The sequence below is a fragment of the Cydia pomonella genome, chromosome 15 (genome assembly GCF_033807575.1).
Source record: "Cydia pomonella isolate Wapato2018A chromosome 15, ilCydPomo1, whole genome shotgun sequence".
Classification (NCBI taxonomy): domain Eukaryota; kingdom Metazoa; phylum Arthropoda; class Insecta; order Lepidoptera; family Tortricidae; genus Cydia; species Cydia pomonella.
In genome coordinates this window covers 16,749,334-16,771,467 of record NC_084717.1, presented here as the reverse complement: position 1 = coordinate 16,771,467, position 22,134 = coordinate 16,749,334, and the positions used below count along the sequence as shown (strand labels likewise).

The 22,134-nt window shown below is 37.7% G+C and overlaps 1 protein-coding gene and 1 long non-coding RNA gene across 6 annotated transcripts in view; both read left to right on the top strand.

The window, feature by feature from the left end:
• LOC133526022 (uncharacterized) overlaps nucleotides 1-22,134 on the top strand; it is a 577,119-nt gene that overhangs the window by 460,804 nt on the left and 94,181 nt on the right. The window lies entirely within an intron of this gene.
• Nucleotides 13,387-21,529, top strand: LOC133526016 (zinc finger protein 319). Of its 5 annotated transcripts, none has more exons than XM_061862486.1 (8): nucleotides 13,387-13,545; nucleotides 15,632-15,734; nucleotides 17,063-17,224; nucleotides 17,852-18,070; nucleotides 18,681-18,827; nucleotides 19,061-19,827; nucleotides 20,415-20,572; nucleotides 21,349-21,529. In XM_061862486.1, the coding sequence occupies exons 2-8, from the start codon at nucleotides 15,645-15,647 to the stop codon at nucleotides 21,501-21,503; spliced, it is 1,698 nt and encodes a 565-aa protein (XP_061718470.1). In that variant the 5' UTR covers nucleotides 13,387-13,545; nucleotides 15,632-15,644; the 3' UTR covers nucleotides 21,504-21,529. The 5 variants fall into 5 exon arrangements, with proteins under 5 accessions (XP_061718470.1, XP_061718471.1, XP_061718469.1 ...); XM_061862487.1 differs by having other exon boundaries at nucleotides 13,388-13,545; nucleotides 17,078-17,224; XM_061862485.1 differs by having other exon boundaries at nucleotides 13,443-13,545; nucleotides 15,627-15,734.

Below are 22,134 nucleotides of genomic sequence, written 5' to 3'. Positions count from 1 at the left end.
TTTTAGGGTTCCGTGCCCAAAGAGTAAAACGGGACCTTATAACTAAGACTCCGCTGTCCGTCCGTCTGTCCGTCTGTCACTAGGCTGTATCTTATGAACTGTGATAGCTAGACAGTTGAAATTTTCACAGATTATGTATGTCTGTTGCCGCTATAAAAACAATTCCTGAAAAGTACAGAACCCTCGGTGGGCGAGTCCAACTAGCACTTGTCGGATTTTTTGTATGGAGTAACTGTCACGTGTTTTTTTCGCTTACAGCTCACGCGCACAATATCGCCTCGTGTGTAATGACCAACTTAGCACACTTGTATCATAATGTACTATTATATTATGGTTAGTTATTGAGTAGGTGTGATTATGCTGTTTCGATTTACCAAGAATTACTGGTTCAATGCTTGCGCAATTTTTTGAAGAGATCATATAGGTGTGCTACTATTATACAGGGTGACCTTAGCCATTGGACAAACCCTGAAATCCCACATAGGGTTACTTCTCAGGAATTCTCTGACGTTAATATTTTTTTAATTAGATCAAAAGATTAAAAAAAAAAATTGTCGAACAAAAGTTATTTGCAATAATCGACAACAAAAAGAAACACACTGTGTTAATCTTTGGCAGTGTTTTTGACAATTTGTTCGATGTTTGATAATGATGACATTTTTCAAAAGTCAGAAGCTTTATTAGTGTCATAAATAAAAAAGATAATCAAAAAGGTCGAAGAAGGTTCTATACTATTCTTTTAGGATATTACCTTAGGAGCTACTAACGCATACAGGCTGCTCCAAAGTAAAAAATGGTAATTTGTTAATTTCTTCGAAACCGCTACAACGGTTGTTATGATACTTTGTACACTGGTTGTAAATACCCTAATACATAGGTACATTTCGGCTTTGTCCAATGGCTAGGGACACACTGTATATTGTCTGTCGAATATTTTCAATCGGTTGTTGAGACCCATCTTTATTAAAGCAAAGCTATACATCGTCCCTCTTAAATCATACAAAATGGAAGTACCATTTCCAAGAGTCAACGTAATGAAAGTATTTATAATTAATCTACTTTAATACTTAAGTCTAACAATATTACTTTATACACAAGTAAAACACAACACAATGAAAACTGTAGGCGAAACGTGGGACGTAAGGTTACACAATTCATATTTCTGACATTACAAATTTATACTTAAACATGGTTTGAGAAGATTATGTAAATGAATTCAGAGTTTAAGGTTCTGTTTTTGTTTAGATATTGCTATGATATTATCCATCGGCTAGTAAAAAAAAAAGCACGATTGTCAAATCAAAATTGTTAAATATCTTCATTTTATTTGATATTCGTTTCTTAATATTACTCTCTCATTCTCATGATTATTATATTTGTTTTGCAAGCAGAAATTTCTTATCAGTCAAAATTGTATTATTGCATAATAATAACATCAAAAACGATTTTATAATGACTGTCAAATTCGAACATCACTGAAAAAGATTGTCGTTACGTTATAACACTTTATTAGAAATAAAACGTCAATTACAAACAGTGTACTCAATGCTGCAATGTCGGTAGTAACATAAGATTCCTGAACAAATAATAGAGAACTTATAACAATTATATTTAGTCAGACCAAGATAAGTTAGCAGCGATTTTGTCATTTTTTACTTATCACTTGCACAGGCTCGGCTATCAACATCGCTGACAACTTAGCTTGGTTTGACTCTATATTTGTAATAATTTTACATAATTATTCATTAAAACACTTGTGTGATCTAATTACGAAACTAACCACTCACATCACCACACTCGTATTTTAATGTCTTTCATTACGTAGCAGTGAAATATAGATAGCTTAATTGTCGATTAAGGAGTTGAAGCGTAGCACGTAGCCTTCTACGACGTAGCCCGTAGCATTGCTACGGGTGACCTACAGGTTTACAAGGAGCAAACGACCAAATAGATATTCGACCCGATTCGAAGTTTAAGATACGTCAAACATTTGCTAAAGATACGATATTGATTAGATATTTCAGTGAAAAAAGTGATCTTTCTACAAACAAAAACGTCACTTTCGGCCCGATTCGAAGAATGATTAAGACACGTTTAAGATCTTGGAAAAATCTTTAAAAGATCGATAACTAAACGACATGTCAAAGTAACATTGGTTGCCCGAATCGAGCTGCTTCTGTCAATTATACGACATATAAACGATATCTAAATGAGAACTTATCTAAACCAGAACTTATCGTTATTGTATCTCATTCTTCAAACCGGGCCGATATCCAATCCATATCGTATCTTTAGCATATTTCTGACGCATCTTAAAGTTCGAATCAGGCCGTAGGTGAATTTTGAACTTTTATTACGAAGTAAGGTACATTGGGGTAACTTCGAAAGCGAGTTAATTTTGAAAATAGCTAATGTCTTCTAAATAAGAAGCATTGCATACTTTAGCAGCAATACAACTGCAACTTTTTTATAGCATCTTGCTTATTGTTGCTACCATTAGAAGTGCTTCTAGCTTACTTAAACTTCAACTTCAACATTTATTCAGCAAATAGGCCACAAGGGCACTTTTACACGTCATCATGGAATTTACATACAAGCAAAAACGAGCACAATAAAATTCATTGAAAATATTAATGCAAAAAGTATTATTGTTTAAAGAAAAAGTAAGTGAATTATTATTAATACTTAGAGATCTATAAAGTCTCTAAATGTTAAATTACAAAATAACTAAAATAATTATAATAAAAAAAAACAAACAGATACAAAAAAATATCTAAAATTATTTAAAGGTTAGTATTAGCTTAGTAGAAATTAGCAATTTATTTAAATTTACTCACTTTCGGAATTACCACAAAGCACCTTTTAGATATACAGGGTGTTTATGTAGTCACCTGCAATAATTTAGGGGCTGAATATATAGGTCATACTGAGTACCTTTTACTATGGGACCAATACCGAAATTGCGAAAAAAAATTATGTCTTCCATAGAAAATATCAAGGTCAGACAGCCTAAATGTATGAAACAGACAATTTTTTTCCGCGATTTCGGGATTGGTCCCATAGTAAAAGTTACCCAGTATGACCTATAGGTCATACTGGGTAACTTTTAATATATATATTCACCCCCTAAATTATTGCAGAGTGCACTAAGAGTAATATCATATCAATAAATAAATAAATATAAATATTTGGGGACAATCTTACACAGATCGACCTAGCCCCAAACTAAGCAAAGCTTGTACTATTGGTACAAGGGGACGATATACATACGTATGTAGATAAATACATACTTATATACATAGAAAACACCACTGACTCACGAACAAATATCTGTGGTCATCACACAAATAAATGCCCTACCGGGATTCGAACCCAGGACCATCGGCTTCATAGGCAGGGTCACTAACCACTAGGCCAGACCGGTCGTCAAAATGATATTATATCCCAACGAAATTTGGCTTTGAAACTCTAGGTCCATGGGGCCCCAGCGCGCACAAGTTTTTTGCAGAAATCGCGGACCCTCTGGTTGATATAACTGGTGACCGAAGAGCTGGCGGCTTCCTCGCACAACGTATCAGTATTGCGATACAACGAGGAAATGCCGCTAGCATCCTTGGTACAGTGCCTCAAGGGCCTATTTTAAATTTAAGCTAGTTATTGTAACACCACTGTATATATCCATTATGTACACTGTTATTGTAAATAAAATTTGTTCACAAAAAAAAATTGTTGACTAAATTAATTAACTTCCCATTCATTTTCTATCCCACATGGCACCAGTATTGTGTTCTCATTTCGTCCTAAGCCGTCGTATACTAGTAATACTCCGGCTCACTCCCACACATAGCTTTAGTTTGTAACCATAAGAGACAGATATAAGCATAAGAAAGAAGGCAACATTTGGCTCGGCATAAGTTGAGGTCCCACGCGACTGACGCATTGCAGTACATTAACCAAGTTCCAGAAAGTTGCCTAGTTAGTCTCTGGACACAGTTAATATAGTATGAGTATTCAGTATCATCACTTTTATAACTATACCTCTCACTATAAATTATGATTACTGTGACAGTTCCTTCAACTCTCTTTTGGTTGAACTTAATAAAAATAAATGTGGGTTTTAATGTATTTTAACTGTTTTGAATGATTCACGGTTAGTATCACTAGACTTAAACCGACCGGGTATGGACCATGATTACCTTTTGTACGAGTATTATATCGGCTCAAAAACAATATAAAAGGTAATCACGGTTTATATCCCGTTCGATTTAAGTGTAGTACCTTTTGTATTGTTTTCGAGCTCCCGATATTTCGACGCAGTTACATTCATCTTGTTCTCGGGTAACTGAAGAAGTAGGTGGGTGTCAAAGTTGTGTAGACCGCGCTCGTTCGATGGGTTATGGGTTATCACGGTCCACGTCCCGGTCTACTGTATTTTTATTACTTAAATGTTATATTTTGAAATAAATTTGTGCTATGCGTCCAAAAAATGTCTTGGAACATATTATATGATAGCTACTCCATATATAAATGAACTGTCATAGCGACCACATTTGACGTGAGAGGTATACTGGATGTGTAAGCTGTAGACTGCGCAAACCATGGCCCTGACATTTTGAAAAAAATCCAAAAATACTATCGACAAAAAAATCTTCATAATTAACAAACCAGCTCTCAACATTTCGGTTCGTAATACTTGGTTGATTAACTGGTTTTTCGACCAAAACTCAATCTCCCAGGTTAGTTACTTACTTTAGTTAACTAATAAAATAATTATTAGTTAAAAAAATAGGACAGTTGAGTTCTATGTTCGGTAAATAGGATAGTACTGAATAAATTTACCAATAAGCAATAGAATAAGTGCGTATAGTCTCGTAGACTATTATTGTTTTACATGTATTGTAATGTATTTCATGGGATTTTATTATCACCGTTCGCCATCTTGGATTCCAAGTGGTTATATTTTTTTTTAATCCACACCCGCTAGAACTTGGAATACGATATCCAATGTGCCATCTTGGATTCCAAAATGGTCACAATTTAAACTGTTTTAAATGGTAGGCTAAAAATACAAGTAGGTACACATATACGTATAAAGATAGTTTATTAAATTTTCCTACTCCTCTACTGTTATCTGTCATTTATGCATTCATTAACACGAATATAAGAACATACATAAAAGATTTCAAGAAATTTTGTCTATTCCTCATAAAAGCTCTTGTGCTTTTATAAGCTATAATGTTACTGTGATTAATGGCTACCAACCTAACAAAACCAAAACGAATACAGTTTTAAACTAAGTGCATTGATGCCAACTTACAAAATATTCATTTGGTTGCATAGTAAAAATAATTACTTCATAAGTCAGAAACACGCATGTGAAACCCGTAATATAGCAACACCCATAGACTACGAAGACCGCTTAGCGTTGCTTGTTAGTCTCCGTAGGCCACGGTGGCCAAAATTGAGAAAAACTGTCCAAAAAATTAATTTAGCAAGTAGCAAGTACCAGGGCCTCATGAGTTACGAGGAGGTGTCGCCGACCGGCCGGCCGCGGCCCGGGGCGGGCCGGGCGCGTAACAAGGTATGCTCGCGCGTCTTGGCTATATACTTTTGCTGTAATTTGTTTACCTAAATTAAGATTTATTTTTGTTGACTCGTAGGAAAAATATTGTATGCAACGTTGTATAAGTAGGTCAAAAAATTCTCGTGGCGTATTCCTTTACAATGTGAGCCGGAGCCGAAGGCGTAGGCTCACATTGTAACTCACGCCACTCGCCTTTTTTGACCCTTCTTATACAACTGTTGCATAAAATACTATTATTTGAATCAAAAGAAGATTACAAAAAGCCTTAAACTACTAACCTGCCAAACTGCAGTACAGTTTGTTGGCAGAAAAAAAAAACTAAATCTACCCTCCATCAACTAGTATTGTAAATATTAATAACTATAGCCGCTTTTGCATACGTATGTATATTGAAACCTTGGTATGTTAAAACTTAAACTTCAGAGTGGTTATCACATACTGTTATTGATCACAGGTCATTGTATTATGTAATTCAAGCTAACATTAACATTGTAAATTAAAATAAAGTTTAAGCTAGTTATTGGTTTAGTTTAGTCGCTGTAGAACCCTTGTCAATAAATGATTTTACACATATAAGCGAAACAAGCCTGTCCATAGACCCACCACAGAACATTCCCACAGAAATTGTCGTAGTAATCTTAACTTTTTTTAATATACGTTATGCTAATGACGTTTTTAATGTGGAAAGGCTCCACACCGGGTCTGGGATCCATCTGATTAGTTATTCTTAGTAATCCTAATCCTTTTCCTTAGTAATATTGTCCACAGAAGTGACATTTTTCTTACATAAAAAAGATCTATATTACTTAGTTAAGTATATATACTTAGTGACGTAGTTAAGATAACATAAGCGAGTCACGAATTCTGCTCGAACTTGTCCAATAGTGATTTCTTTAGCCTCTTTTTATACACAACTTTGGACACAAAATGACAGGATCTAACTTGATCGGTAACATTATTTAAGATCATGGGCACCAAGTATTTCCTAGTCCGTTTCCCAAAATAGTTACAAGTTTTTGGAATCAATAGTTTACGATGAGTTAGTTCCTTGGTAACGCTTCTTGTTTGTAGTTTATGATTTAATGGTTTTTTGAACTCGTCACGTCTATATTGTTCTAAGGCTATGAGTAGTGAGCATTTTTCATGTACTGGTAATACATTACAAATCGAAAAAAGTCTATCGTAACTGTTTTTATATGACCGTTTTGTTTTTTTGTCTACTAAGAATTTTAAAAATCTGATCTGAATTGCTTTAATTCTGTCTAGGTACGAGGAGAAAGTCCGACCGTAACTGCTTAGACCGTAAGATAATATGGAATCTACAAGTGCGTGATATAATGTATACAATGTGGCCCTGTTTGCTATACTTCGTAGATGATAGAATTTTCCGAGCACAGATCTAAGTTTGTCACATACGTTATTTACGTGTGCTGACCAAGACATGTGACAGTCTACTGTCAACCCAAGGTACTTATAGCTTTCTACAAAGTCGATTTCGTTGCACCTGCAATCCCGCCCCGCTTTATGTAAACAATCATAATCATGCCCAATCACACTTAGCTGAGCCTTTTCTGTTCTACAATATGGCGAGCGTATATACATGCATTTAGTTTTGCTAAGGTTTATAATAATGCCATTATCGTGAGCCCACTTAATTACGTTTTCTAAATCCTTCTGAACTTTTTGCATCGCAACCGTTACGTCTTTGTCTGCATACAACATGCACGTATCGTCCGCATACATATACATTTTACAGTCAAGTAGTACAATAACGAGGCCTTTACGCTTACCACAAGCTTGACATTGACCTAACACTACATAACTATGCGTAACATACTTTCTGTGCATCTCGCCAATACTGGCATATTAGTGCGAGCGAGATGTACAGAAAGTAAATCACGCAGACGTTAGCGAATATATCAGTGTCAATCTGGTGGTATAGCCGTACTAGGTTATTTGTTCTAGATTGTTGTGTAGGTACACTCATGGACTTTAATTGATGAGCGATTTAGGAATCAAACTATTTTTTTTCTTTAAACTAAGCTTCTTAAAGTGTTCAGTATAAAGTGAGTATTACATGTCTCATCAATGAACATTCGTGACCGTACGAAGTCAAAGTACAGACCTAATTAAATCTACTTATACTGCGATCTCCAGTTATCTCTGCGAACTATTTCATATTATCTGACTTCGAGACGATGTTCGCAGCTTGAGCGTTCCCGTAGTATGTACTTCTTGGTAAGTTTGCTCATATCTTATTGGAACGTTCTTACCAGTGGTACCAGCAACATTTTGAAACGAAATGATTATGAAATGTACTAATTGATTGGTGGATTTTGTCTTCTAAAACGGTTAACCAACGTAGGGTAGCGCATCAGTCTACTCGTTTTTCTACCTTTATAGTGTGACTAATCACTAACAATACCTTATACTAGTTTTGTTCAAGTTTTGATTTTGTTCGAATTTATGTAAATTAGTTAGTAGTTAGTAAAATTAGTTTAATGAAATAAATGACCTTTATATTGTAATCGTGTAACTATGTTCTTAGTTACATTATGTTATAATTAGTATAATTTCGATAGAATCTCTTTTTTTATTCCCAATGATTTTACAACTTACTTTACTTAAAAAAAAATGAAAAAAACGTTCAATAAATAATTACAGAACTGCCACATTCTAATAGATCACTTAACGTAGAACTAGTTGACCGAGCGTGAGCGAAAGTCACCGTTTTAGCTTGGGAAAAAATGCTTTCGTATGTCCGGATGTTCTCTTCTACAGGTCGCATTTCTCAGCCGATTCTCGTGAAATTTAAATGAGCAGTATTGGTAGTTAAATATTAGAAAAAAAGCCTTAAATGCCCTGCGCGTGCAATATAATAATGCACTCAGAATGTTGTTGGGGTTGCCCACACATGGGCAGGGTTGTGTAGTGCATCGCGCATGTTCGCCGAGGCCCATACAGACGATTTTCACGCGATTATACGAAAGCGAATCGTCTCGATGATGGGCAGGCTTAGGGGCAGTACCAACAGCATTCTGGAAGTAATTGCAGACAGGGTTGAGAATCCTATACTGGCGCATTGGATTCGCCAAGTTATAGGATTTTTGAAATTTAGAAAATAAGTTAGGTATTTTAGTTGTAATATTATAATAAGTACAAAATTAACATTAGTTCCTAAGTTATACTAACAAATATGGATGGTTGTAAAATCTGAAATAAATATTTTCAATTTCAATTTCAATTTCAATATAATTTTTATCTAGTTTCGGTTTTTGTGAAATAGGCTCTAAGTGGTGGAAATTGGCATAAATAACTTAAGCGCCAGTAGTCAATGGCACTTAAGACCATTGTGAGTTGTGGTACCGACTCAACGAAGGAAATATTTTTTAATCTTATCGCGAGGTCTACAGTTCACAGAATCAGCCTATATACATCCCATTGCTGGGCACAGGCATCTTCTCATGCACGAGAGAGCTAGAGCCCCCACGCTTCTCTATAATTTAATAATAATAAAATTACACAAGTCAAATTCTAATTTTATTTCGGTGCATTATGATATGATTACACGAATAACTAACGCTTCTGACATTTTTGAATTTGAAATTTGTCATGTCATATCCTTTCGACAAACCCCAATCACCTATCTTCAGGTGAAAATACGTTTGTCTCATACGCCACTTATATTGTTTGTAGGAGCGAGCGAGATAAGTATTTTTATTATTGCCATATCCGAGTTTGATGAGTATATGTATGACATGGCTCAAAGTTTTCGATATGTCACAACCAGAGCCCGTACATGTCATGCCGTTGACAAAAAATTTACGTCACGTCACATATGATTACAATTAGTCTGTTCACAATAATAAATCATTTTGTCAACCTCTTTAGTTAACTGATATAGATTCTTGACAGTCAATACAGAAACATCTGACTTGCATCTTATTGTCACTTGACTAAATAATACATATTTTGGTTTTTTAACAGAGTAGGTATTTTACGTAACTAGTATTTATTTTTCTACGCGCCAATAGACAAGATATCTAAGTTTGTAGTGTTATAAAAAACTGCCTGTATGTTAAATTACGTCATTTTTGCGTCAACGGCATGAAATGTACGGGCCCTGGTCACAACTTTTGTGATAATTTTCTGTTAACATAGTGTAATAAAATGCGGATATGGCACAACATTTTTGAAAAATATTTTATTAAACCGATTAGTTTTAATTAAAGCAAATTTTTTGTTATATTAGGAATCATTAAAAAACAATTTAGCTCATAAATCGATATGGCTCAAACGTATTCTTAGCCGACGCCATAGAACAAATAGAATGAAAGAGTCAATAATTCATCTTCCCCTGTTTTTATTTTTGAACCCCGGATCACGAGACCCGGAAAAATGACCGACAAACGCGGCCCCTGGGGAAATCAGCATAGCCGCCAAGAAGCTTATAAGATAATGGAGGTCCTAGTACATATATTTGAACCAAGGAAATAAGACTTAATAAGCTAGTTTTCAATAGTGTTGGTCAATAAGTCCCTCCGGACGATCCTTCGCAATTCCTGGCCTAAGACCATAAGAAATGAGGATTTGTAGAGTATTTGCCGACAACCTCCAATGGCCCAAGAAGTAGTGCTGGGGAAATGGAGATGGATCAGACATACCCGAGGAGGAGCTGCGATCGCGTTTGAGTGGCGGGCTGGAGGCGGAAAGCGAGCCCGCAAACGCCCCGTACATACCTGGAGGTGGAGCGTGGAGAACGAGCTGCGAGCCGTAGAACTGAGCTGGAACGAGGCCAAGACGGTTGCTCAAGATAGAACAACTAGAACCAACAACAAGTTTTCAATATAAATATTCAATTATTCTGCAACAGTCATGAACAAAACTCGTTATCAAAGTTAAAATTCATTTAAAATTAGCGTTTGCAAAATTATCTATCGTATAACCTTAACTTCACAGTTGGTGAAGTGAAATAAAATATTCCCCCGCCCCCCTAGATAATAAAATTTCTAACCAAATTTATGCCCCTCCCGTGCAGAGAAAATCGCTCTAAAGAAAGAAGTGTCAATTTTTTGGTAATTCCATTGTTCGTGTAACCCAAAGATATTATATAATATAACTATCAGTGTACGGGAGCTCGTTAGCTTCTCGCTTGCCTAGTTGCGACTAAAGACAACTTGTGCAATTTGTACAATGTAAGCGCTTCAATTTTGGAACGCCTATAACCAACCTATCTTGAGTTATAATACTGGTGCAACCTCCATTATGTTTCTGCTCCGTGCCACTGGCTCTAGTTTCTGCTATTTCCCGTCACTTGTCAACATCGACAATCTCCATTTGTCTTCGGGAATAACACTCACAAAATCCTCGAACGGGAGAGAAGAAATTGCGTATCAACCTTCTACTTACATCAAACGTGGTTGCATCTCTACTATAGCAGCAGTACCTATAGTATAAATACAGTAGTAGTAGTACATTCAAACACATCATAGTTAGCCCACTGTTTTAACTTGTAACTATCCGCCTGACACTATAGAAAAGCCGTCCTATTCACAGCACATAGCAGCCAAATTGAAAAAAACTCTCCAGGAACAGTTAAAATAAATTAAGAGCCTGACTCGATAAATCTATACTCAAGTAATAGTACATTACGATACAAGTGCGAAAAATAGGAAATTTGAAACGAGTGGCGATAAATTAAAACACGACCGAAGGGAGTGTTTTAAATCGACAAGAGTTGCGAATTACCTATTCACACATGTATCGTACAACGTTTTACAGTACATATGGCCCTTTAAATATTCGACACACTAACGTAATATGCTAATTTTCGCACTAGTGCGGTAAAGTAGCACCATATGTACTGTAAATTAATATTATTTATCACTTCCGTAATGTTATTTTATGTTCTGTTCCTGTTTCCCTTTAAATTGTTGTTGGCCGCATCGTGGTGATTTATATATACTCGTAAATATGTTTTATATAATATTTATTCATGTATGTATTATATGTAGTTTATACTATTTGCTATTTATGTATGGGTATAATTTGGTATTATTATTTCTCAACTTCTATCACTCACTGCATCACCTACTCACATTACTTGTTTTTTACCTTGTCTCCACTACCCTAAGGTTGACTGGACTTTCACTTCATTTTTATTTTGTTAAAAATAACAATTCAATAAAAATTATATCCGCGATTCTTGGCACGCACAGCCGTCCGCTCAGTGCTCAGCAAGCCGCGTTTGGAGAAGGGCCTGAACTCACTGTACTCATTCGTATTGTGTAAAAGTTTATTATATTTATATCTGTTTTTCCGTGGGTGCCTAAGAAGATCGAGTCATGAAAGGTCATTACCTAATCATAATATTTCATTTTATTAAATTATACAGGTTTTCTTAAAAATACAGTTAGCTATGAATAGTGGGCGATAAACCTACAGTGATCGTAGGTGTATAATAATCTTACTATAAGAAGCTAAAGAAGACGTAGGTAACAAGGTGAAGGTAATTTTCAAATTAACACTTTGTTATAATTATCAACTGGTTTTGATATAATGTAATAAATTATTTATTCACGACCAAGTTGGATCATTTTGTGTTAGTGAATTTTTTTATCTTGACGCTAATGTTAGTGTATACATAAGTATTTAATTATAGCGAACTATATACTACAACTAGTGCTTCTAATAAATAAATCAATATGCAGATTTACCCACAAATAATATGACCTTGACGATCATCTTGGTGAGTGGCGCGCATCTCATGCACGACTTTCACTTCATTTTGCATGCACCAATCAGATTGTATCGAGATAAGATCAAAACCATACGAAATTGTTAAATCTGAATCGGGCTTCTGTCTTCAATTTATCGTCTCAATTTTAACCACGCATTTCTAAGGCCAAAAGAAGGAAACAATTTAATATGATTTAGCTCAATTACGCAATTTTTGTTTTGTTTTTCGATTCTTAAAAAGTAAATGTAATTGCTGTTATTGGTAAACTGTCATATTAAATTAACATTATTTATATAGTATTAGAAAGGATGTAGTCGGCCCAAACTAATTCTGCAGTTACAAAGCGTGAGGGTATCAGCCATAAACGTCAAATTTATATGAAAATATGACGTATTCTGGCACTCTAATCGTCACCCTCCGTTCTGTCAAAGTTGGAGAAAACTGAACTTAGAAGTGCTCTATCTTTTAATCAACATCAAACGGGATTTAGAAACAGTCTTGGGTCTAAAAAAAGGTCCCTGATTGATCGGTTGCTAAAAATAAGGAACCACTTAATTTGTATGGATCACCCTCAAGAATACTCGAGAGACAATTCCTTTAATTTATTAGATGTTGCCACGTCAAGATTTTCCCCGTTTGAATTATTAAAAAAAAATCTTGTGAATATCATTGTGTTTTCCAACATGTAAAACTTCAACCCCACCAAGATGATTTTATTTAGAACCTTTATTGTTACAATCAGTTTATAGGGTCACAAAAACGACACAATAGATTAAAAAAAATCGACATCGGTTCAAAAGTTTTGACGACACTTTTTCGAAGAGCCATTTACGCCTTTAACGAAATTAGTTATCTGGTTTAAAAATATACTAAAAATAATGATGATCATAAACACTAATAAAAACATGCAATTTTGAGTTCTCCAAAATTACCATTTTTTTTTATAATCAGTCAATTTTAAGTCAGGCCAAAATTGCGGTTTAACAAAGAAAAATTACTAGAACTTTTTCCGCAGAAATATTACCAACCATTTATTACCTTTCCCGCTTATTCAATCTCAACATTAACAAATCTCCCCTTTAAACTAAGCCAACGTCCAGGCCTTATCTACATTAGGAGTATGCGTGGGCAAGTATTTAGTCAATACCGTGCGGGGGGAGGCCGATCGATCCCTCAGTCGGCGGCGGCGCGCCGGCCTGGCTTGAGCTCCATGCTACTTCAGGTAAGAAACCTATTCTTTATAATCCTATATTTCTTACCACACCTTGCGTTTGTAAAAATTAATACTTAAACTAAAAAAAAACGTGAAGTGTTTGATGCACCGCGCGTGAAGATGTCTCCCGCCCGCCTTACCTAAGTTACATGGTTTAGATGTAATGTTTCTGTTATTGATTTTTTGAGTGATACTGTAATCGGAGATTATCAAGCTATTTTGGATTTTCTTTGTGCGAAGTGAGTGGTTTTCTTTGTGTTTTATGCTGGACTAAAAGTGACATTATTTTTAAAATGTGGACAAAGGTTTGACAATATGTTTTAATCCCCATCCACCATCGTGTTGAATTTAGTTGAAATTTTAATATTAGAGTCAATTAATAAAATTCTAACAAAAATATACAAAAAATATGCATATAAAAAACGTGACCAAAACTACATTCCAAAAAAATTACCAGTGATATGTCCATATAATTATTTTTCAAATAAAAAGACTAATTTCTTTTGATCACTTTGACATTTTTATTTTTTGTTTGATATTTTTATTAAGTTGACAAAAAAAAATACTTTGCTCGCTAAATAACAATAACTATTTAAAAAACGTATAAAAAATCTGCAAAATGTAAATGCAGCTCTGAAAACCACAAAATAAATAACGTTATTTTAGATTTTCCTTTGCATGCAAATCGTCATACCTACAAATCCTACAATCTGTAAAAGTCAAACTTCCCCCTATGTCCGCGATGTCACCCTGCGCCGCCCCAGGGGTGGGGGCATATCTGCACGCATTCGGGGAAGCCCGGGTGACGCGTATCAGGTGGTCGAACGTAGGGAAGGAAAAGTAGCATTTAGGCTGTATAGAAAATAACTTGCTAGATGGCGTGGCGATCGCTGGTCACTGCAATCTTTACTTTCCTTTGTTTAATACGTATTCAAAAAGTTTTTAAAATGGCTGTTACTGGATATGGCTACGGAATGACACATTGAAATAAGCCTATACAATGTATTTGTTGCTGGTTATCAATATTCACTTATTCATTTATATTTTTATTTACTTACAATTCAAATAATTGTCAAGTTGCGTCTAAATTAATTGAAAAATAACCCTCGGCGAGTCGGCAGTCGCTTTTTATTGTTTTCGTATCTAGTCTATCCATATGCATGATTTTATTATTAATTCAATGCGATCTGAAGTAGTAATAATAGGGAATGACATTTTAATCAATATAGTAGGAGTATAATGCAAAAGCCATTGAATAACAAGTTTTATTTGAAATGTGGGTCAAAAACTTTCGGAAAAACTGACGTGTGCCCTGTGGACTTTGTAAAGTTAACGATTTAAATATATTTTGCTAGGAATTTAATCACATGGCTTTTAAGCTGTATTTCCACCAGAGCTATGCGAGGATGCGAAGTAAGGAATGTGTTTGATAAAAACCAATACAACATGTCAATGAGATCAGCGCTGAGCGAGGATAGATAAATGAAGTGACTCATGAAATCCTCGCTAATGTCTGGTCTGGCAGCCGTTAGAAGTAGGAGGGTCCAACAAAGAAAAAAAAGAAGAAGATAGAAGAGTTTAAAGTACCAGTAGTAGTAAGTGGTAGTAGTAGTAAGTAGTAGTAGTAAGTAAGTAAGTTTTATGATATCCACTGGAAACTTTCTATGCTAAATCTTATATGCTAGTCAAGGCCAATAAAAGCATGTACAATACACACTATAGTTCGAACTTATTTAAAAGCTTGTAAATAAATTAACTAAGTCTCTCATTGCATGTTGCTTGTTTTACCAATGTATTTACAATAATAGATAAATCTGTGTGTGCTCATTTAAGTGAATATGTATTATATTCTTATTGGAATAAATATTTTTAAACTGAACTGAAAAACGTAAAAGCAAGGGTAATTTTAACTGTCATTAACTCATAAATAAAAAGTTTTTGATTCATTTGTATTATGCGCGATAAACCAGAGCAGGTTCTTAGGAGGTTATTTAATAGGGTTGACAATAAATATAGATGTCATATTATTTAATAAAAATAATTTGATCTATTCTCAAAGTTGTAGGGTTGACACAATTAATTTGTTGCAGCGCAGCGTGTAGCGCGGCATGGAGAGCGCGGTGTCGAGCGTGGCAGCCCTCACCATGGACTGCGAAGATATGTTTAAGGAGATCACGAAGAAACTCTACGGGGAGGAGGTACGGCATATCGATACATAACCTTTCTTAGATCACTATAATAAATTAATAACTTTCAACTATCCCCTTGATACGATAGAAAGGCCTTTAAAAGAGCCCTCCCATTTATGACCCTGAGCAAAATTAAAAAGGAAAAACTCTAGGAACAGTTAAATGATAAATAAAGAGTCTGGTTCGATAAATATATATTATTTTTTGGGATTTTCGGAAAATCCCCTATACCGATCATACAGTACTTATTAGGTAGTAGTTATGCGCAAGAAAGGAGGTACGGCATATCGATATACATATATCATAAACTTTCTTTAAGATAATCACGACTTTCAACCTAGAAGGAAAGAACGTACTCTCATCGTAACGCTTCGTATGTCTACCCAAGCATTGGTGAATTTTGCAGCTATCTTATAGCTTTAAACACAACTTAAAATTGTATACGAGTTCATCCTGTCACTTGTAGTTGCTTAGGAACGTTTTTTGTTTCTACTTATAAGCACTGATCAGCATGAATGCGCATGAATTTAAATTCATTGCTTAATACAATATTATTTAAATTCGTTCGCACTGATCAGTGCTTACGTGCTTACACATACGAGGGGTTAAACGCCGACAAGGCACTTGCCCCCTCTGGTGTTGCAGGTGTCCATGGGCGACGGTAATTGCTTACCATCGGGCGATTTGTCTGCCCGTTTTCCTCCTATATAATAATCAAAAATAACGTAACTTGTGATCGGTAATTTTAAAACATTTTGGTAGCAGCGTATTCTAATCCAAGGGATTAGAATTCCCGTATATTTAAACCTAATCAATCATATCATTTCTGCTGAGATTGGTTTTATCAAAAATACCTTTAACCCAATTGCTCGGCCATCAAAATACATCGATGTGTCTGTGATCTTATAAGCAAATAGTATTTGGACTTATAGATCGTGTCGTCGAAGCGCACCACTATTTTCGCATCGAATATATTCGAATATATCGAATATAAGCTGCTCCTACTGCTCTCTCCTGATTAGTCCATTTATCGTAGTGTGCGTATGCACTCATAGCTAATTAATGTGTATATACAGAACTACTACATTGCTAAAAGGTTGCACACTTGTACTGTAAGCGATTAGGAAGAAGAGTGGGGCGTCTTTGTAGATGACACGATACATGGATCACACGTTAGTGTAGTTATTGTCTATCTCTGTGCTTTAGTCGTATTTTAGCTTCAAATACCTTTTCTGAATATACCAAGAAAAATTTAAATCTTTGTATGACCCCGCATCGTAATTATATGTACATATTATACATCCTATACAAGCCCTCGGGCGGCTAACTGTAACCAGACGTTGGTGTGGCAGGCGACCGTGGGCGGCGGCGTCATCGGCGTGGAATTCCCGGCGGCTGAGAGAGACCTGGAAGAGGAACTGCGCCCTGAGGAACACATCACCGCGTGGGGACTTGCTGCGTTGATGCAGAACGGGTTCCCGCCTCCTGGAATCTTACAAGTAAGTACATGTAATCTACCTACTTGTAAACTGAAACAGTTCTCATGTACCTGTCCCCAGAAAATTCCATTCGAATCTACTGTAACTTCAAGAGAAATGTGTCACACTCGAATTGAACCCCATAATGACTCAGTTTATAGGCTGCGGTGACTGCTTACCATCAGCTTGTTTGTCACCGTCGTGGTATAAAAAAAGTTTAAAGGATGATTCAGAACAGTCTAGTGCCAGGCCAAGGCGTCTCATACTTCGTTTTCTATAGAAAGCATATCAAATGATGCTTTTTATCCGCTATGCACCGGTCATTTGTCATAGAAAACGAATTGTCGGATGCCTCGGCCCGGACCCGGGCCATTCTAGCGTATATAATCCGTAGCGTATTTACTCTGCGCAAATACTTTTGTAAGTCAAAGACATTTAAAACATTGCAAACCACTATTAAAACATCACCCGCTTAATTTACACATCAAAAAAAAAATTAGATTCTCAGGGTAGACATTGTATTCAGCAATTTTAGCGCCAACATATTCATCTCTACATTTATTTTTCACTGTCTTCCGCTATGCACAACAAAAGAGTGTTGGCAGATAGATAAAACATTAGTAAATTAACATTTTCTCTTATATTTAGGCTAACTTCACCCCCCGAATCGACCCAGCTGCCGAAGATCGATGGACGGCAGCTGAAGAACCACTAGCTTGGGCCCATTCCCGAGTAGCCTCTTACAACCCTGCCCAGAGACTGTTCAAGTGTACGGAATGCGAGTGCGTCGGCTTCCTTGCGAGGGTGGCCGAGCACTGGCTTGGGACTCATTCACATGCCAGGGTGTTCCATTGTCCGCTGGCTCAGGTAGTTTTTACAGACACTTGTGCTTAGTATCTTAGTTTACAAGAACCTTTAACCTTTAGCCTGGGCCCATTCCCGAGTGGCTTCTTAGATCCCTGCTCAACGACTTCCTTGCGAGGGTTGCTAAGCATTGGACAGTTGGGACTCAATCACATGCCAAAGTTTTCCACTTCAGAATTTGTTAAATATACGTATGTATAATTTGTAATTTTATATTTACCGTGTAAGCGTTTAGGTTGTTATTTATATAAAATAAACGAAATTGAAATTGAAAACTGGCCGATGGCTCAGATCAATTGTAAGTTTTGTTTTAAAGACATATGCAATAGGTATTCGCATGTATTTTTTTTAATAAATCACTAGCCTAAGCCCACTCCCGAGTGGCGTCGTAGAATCCCAAAATTCAAGGAACGCGTTGGTTTGAAAACACGTGTCTTCACTGTCTTCTACGACGTAGAATCTACGTGGTAGATATAGCAATATTGAAACGCACTAACAAAAGACCAAGATATCGTAGCCTTATCGTAGGTAAGGTAGACCGAGAACAATATTCAAAATGTAGTTAATAATAAAACTTACATAGTTTTAGTTTTTTAACCGTGTTTTTCCACAGTGTGGCTTCGCGAGCGGCTGGGCGCGAGCAGTAAGACAGCATCTCGCGCGAGACCACCACTCGGACCCCGCGGCGGCCGACCAGCTGCTACGGGAGAACCCGGCTCTCGATGACGTTACACGATACCTGCAGCGACTCAAAACAAAGGTTAATATTGATAAGATACTTAAATTCAGACAAGATATCGTAAAATAATAGGGAACCTTATTATCGAAAGAGTCGCATATTATGACCACAACACAACCAATCACATTTATACTTTCTTCTTGCGCGGCCATCAATCAGTTACTCTCAAACAGGACAAGCTTTTGCTTGCGTTTTCTCTTCTGAAAAAAAGTAGTTGCGTCTCTCTCCAACTCATTCCAAATTTTTTTCTCGAGGTGGAAAACCAGCGTAACGAGCGCCGTACCAACCCCGTACCTGTCGCGGTCGCCGTGGAGCCCCCGGCGCCCGAGCCCGCGCCCGCAGCGGAGCCCGGCAAGCGCTACGCCTGCCCCGCCTGCCCCTACGCCACCGACCGCCGCGACCTCTTCACCCGGCATGAAAACATCCACCGCGACGAGAAACCCTTCCACTGCTACCTCTGCCAAAAACAATTCAACAGAGCCGACCACGTCAAGAAACACTTCCTACGCATGCACAGAGACCAACCCTACGACCTAAATAGAATAAGACGACCAACCAAAAACCAACCAGCCGCTACAACAAACGTTTATTACAATTCAAAACCGCCGGCAGAACCTCCACCTATCCAGGAATACCGGGCGCCAGTTAAAATCGAACGCGCGCCGCTTGCGAAAGCAGAGGCGCCTGCGACTATACCGCAACCAAAAACTGTAGCCAATACCACCCCTGTAGTAACTAATAGCCCGACTGTAACCAATACCACTGCGGGTGTGCGGCGGAAGGGAGAGAGACGATACGCGTGCTGCTATTGCACGTGGTCAGGGGTGGATAACTGGTGTTTGAAGCGGCACCTGAATACGCATTTGAAACCGTTTGCGTGTGCGCTCTGCGAGTATAAGGCGGCACGTGCGGAAAGGTTAGCGACGCATGTGCATAAGGTTCATAATAAGAAGGCGTGTGCTAAATGTCCGTTTTTGGCGGATGATCAGCATCAGTTGGCACTTCATTTGCGAGAGGCCCAGTAAGTACCTACTAACTCGAATATAACATTTATTTAGTTGTTGATTTATTTTACTGATTCCTCGGCAAGTAAGTAAGTCGGTGACAACTAATTGTAAGTTTACAAGGGATAATTGAAGTATAGGATCATTAAAATCTATCTTCTCCAGATTGGAAATCGTTCCACTATGTTCACGGACGATGTGTTGGGTAAATCTTGCAAAGGACTTCCCCAATGAAACCTAAAGCATAAATGAAACTTAAACATGAACATTTATTTAAACTTAACCTTAAACGAGTGGAAATTTCTGTATCATGAGGGGAGTATCTCTATCTATCTCTAGTCTCTGTGTTAGTTTCAACATTGGGGCGTAAGCTGGTATACAGCTTGTAATATTTTTTAAGTATGTAAAGGCCGAGCACCGAGGGCCGGAGTCCCAAGGCGTCAGAAAAAGGCTCACCTTTAGTGTCGCGATTTTATTCACTTAGTTGGTAGCCGTGATAGCGTGAGCTTAGGTGATAACCTTTTAGTTGGTAGGGGAAGGTAATCTCTAGGTGTTGGGAATATGTGATCATATTTTTTTTGACTAATTACTTATTCCATTTCAGTCACATCGAGAGCCGTAACCTCAAAGTGCCGACCGGCGTGCGTAACTTCACCACGCCGACGCAGCCCACAGAGGACGCCACTACGTCGGCTCAGGGACGCCGACGCGAGCAGCGAGCCGCCGGCGCTGCTAGGCTCTTCGGCTACTTGGAAGCTTCAGGTATATTTCCAGTTATAACTAGACCGCAATCAAGGTCGGTGTGCGTAAATTCAGCTCGGCACAGCCCATAGGAGGCCATTACGTCGGTCCAGGGACGCCGACGCGGACAAAGGTCATTCGGCTATTTGGAAACTTCAGGTACCTCTCCCCTATTCATGCTTTAACCTAGCTGATGCACATACCTATCGCGGGAGCCGTATTACATAGGTACTGGCTGTTTCTGCTGATTCCATGCCATTTTGTTTATGTTGTTTCCAGTCTACGTTCAAATGTAACTTTAGTCACAACCGTTCTTTATTCTAAACAAACCTTTTATGCATACACTCAATGCCGGATTTAGAGGTCTGGAGGCCTCGGGCAATAAAGGAGTGGAGGCCCCCTGGCCCCAAATTTTTTCCAAATAAAATGGTAAATTTTCCGAATTTTCTATTGTGGGGGCCCCTCTTTTGTGGAGGCCCCGGGGCAGTATCCCCGGTTGCCCTCCCCTAAATCCGGCTCTGCATACACTTTATTTTTCACCCTATTTGGTTTTGACAAACTTGAACAGTAGTCAGCGTTGTTATGGTATACCACTGTCCTTATCACTATTATCTTTCCTTGTCCTCGCTCGGTGTGCCAAGAGTGCGCAGACTTGCGTAGCCTAAACTAAGTTTTGTCCACACGACACTAATACAGAATTGGTTGCTACTTATTGATCGCCATTGATTAGCTACCTAGCAATGCCCTTCAGCCAAATCTCTACAACCATGTTCAACATACCTTATTTACGTTTCCAGACAACTCCGGCGACGAATACGAAGCCCCCATCCAGGACCAGTTCCCCACGACGGTGGCGGCGGCGGTGGGCACCGCGGCGCCGCACTACGCGCGCGACAAGGAGAACGCCGCGCCCATGCACCACGCGCACCACGACCACTGCCTCCGATACTAGTCGCCAGATTATATATCATTGTTGCATACGTGTGTTTTTATTTATTTATTCCCCTGGGCTATTTGCACCATCTCACTAACCCGGGGTTATTCGGTTAAACCTTTAACCCAGTGTCAAATTATACAGGTAACCTTTAACCGGTTAACACCGGGTTAGTGGGACGGTGCAAGTGAACTTAAGTGTTGCGTCAGATTAGGCTGACAAACTTTCTATGAAAAATCTGTGATTAGACAGTGGAACACTCAATAATTGCACGAAAATCATCGCGTTTTCGACTACAGAGGTCGAATCCTAGTAAATTCGACTAAGCACTGTCATAACCATTAAGTACCATTATATCCGCCCGTAGCGCAGAAAAATAGCAGATTATGCGGCGATAGTTTGCGAGCAAGCAAAGCGCTGTCTTGTTCGCATACCGTCACCGAATCCGGTTGCGATGTCAGTGTGGAGAATGCCTAAGGCAGCTTATATAAGGCCGTTGTTTTCACAGTACAATTTTATGTAGGTGTCGGTAACGGTATGTAGGTAACGAAAACTTAACGTAGTCGCGTAAAACGGTCCGTTGTCCAGTGAAAACAACGGTTGTATACAAGCGGCCTAAGTGAGTGTCTAGGTCTAGCACTCTAATAAC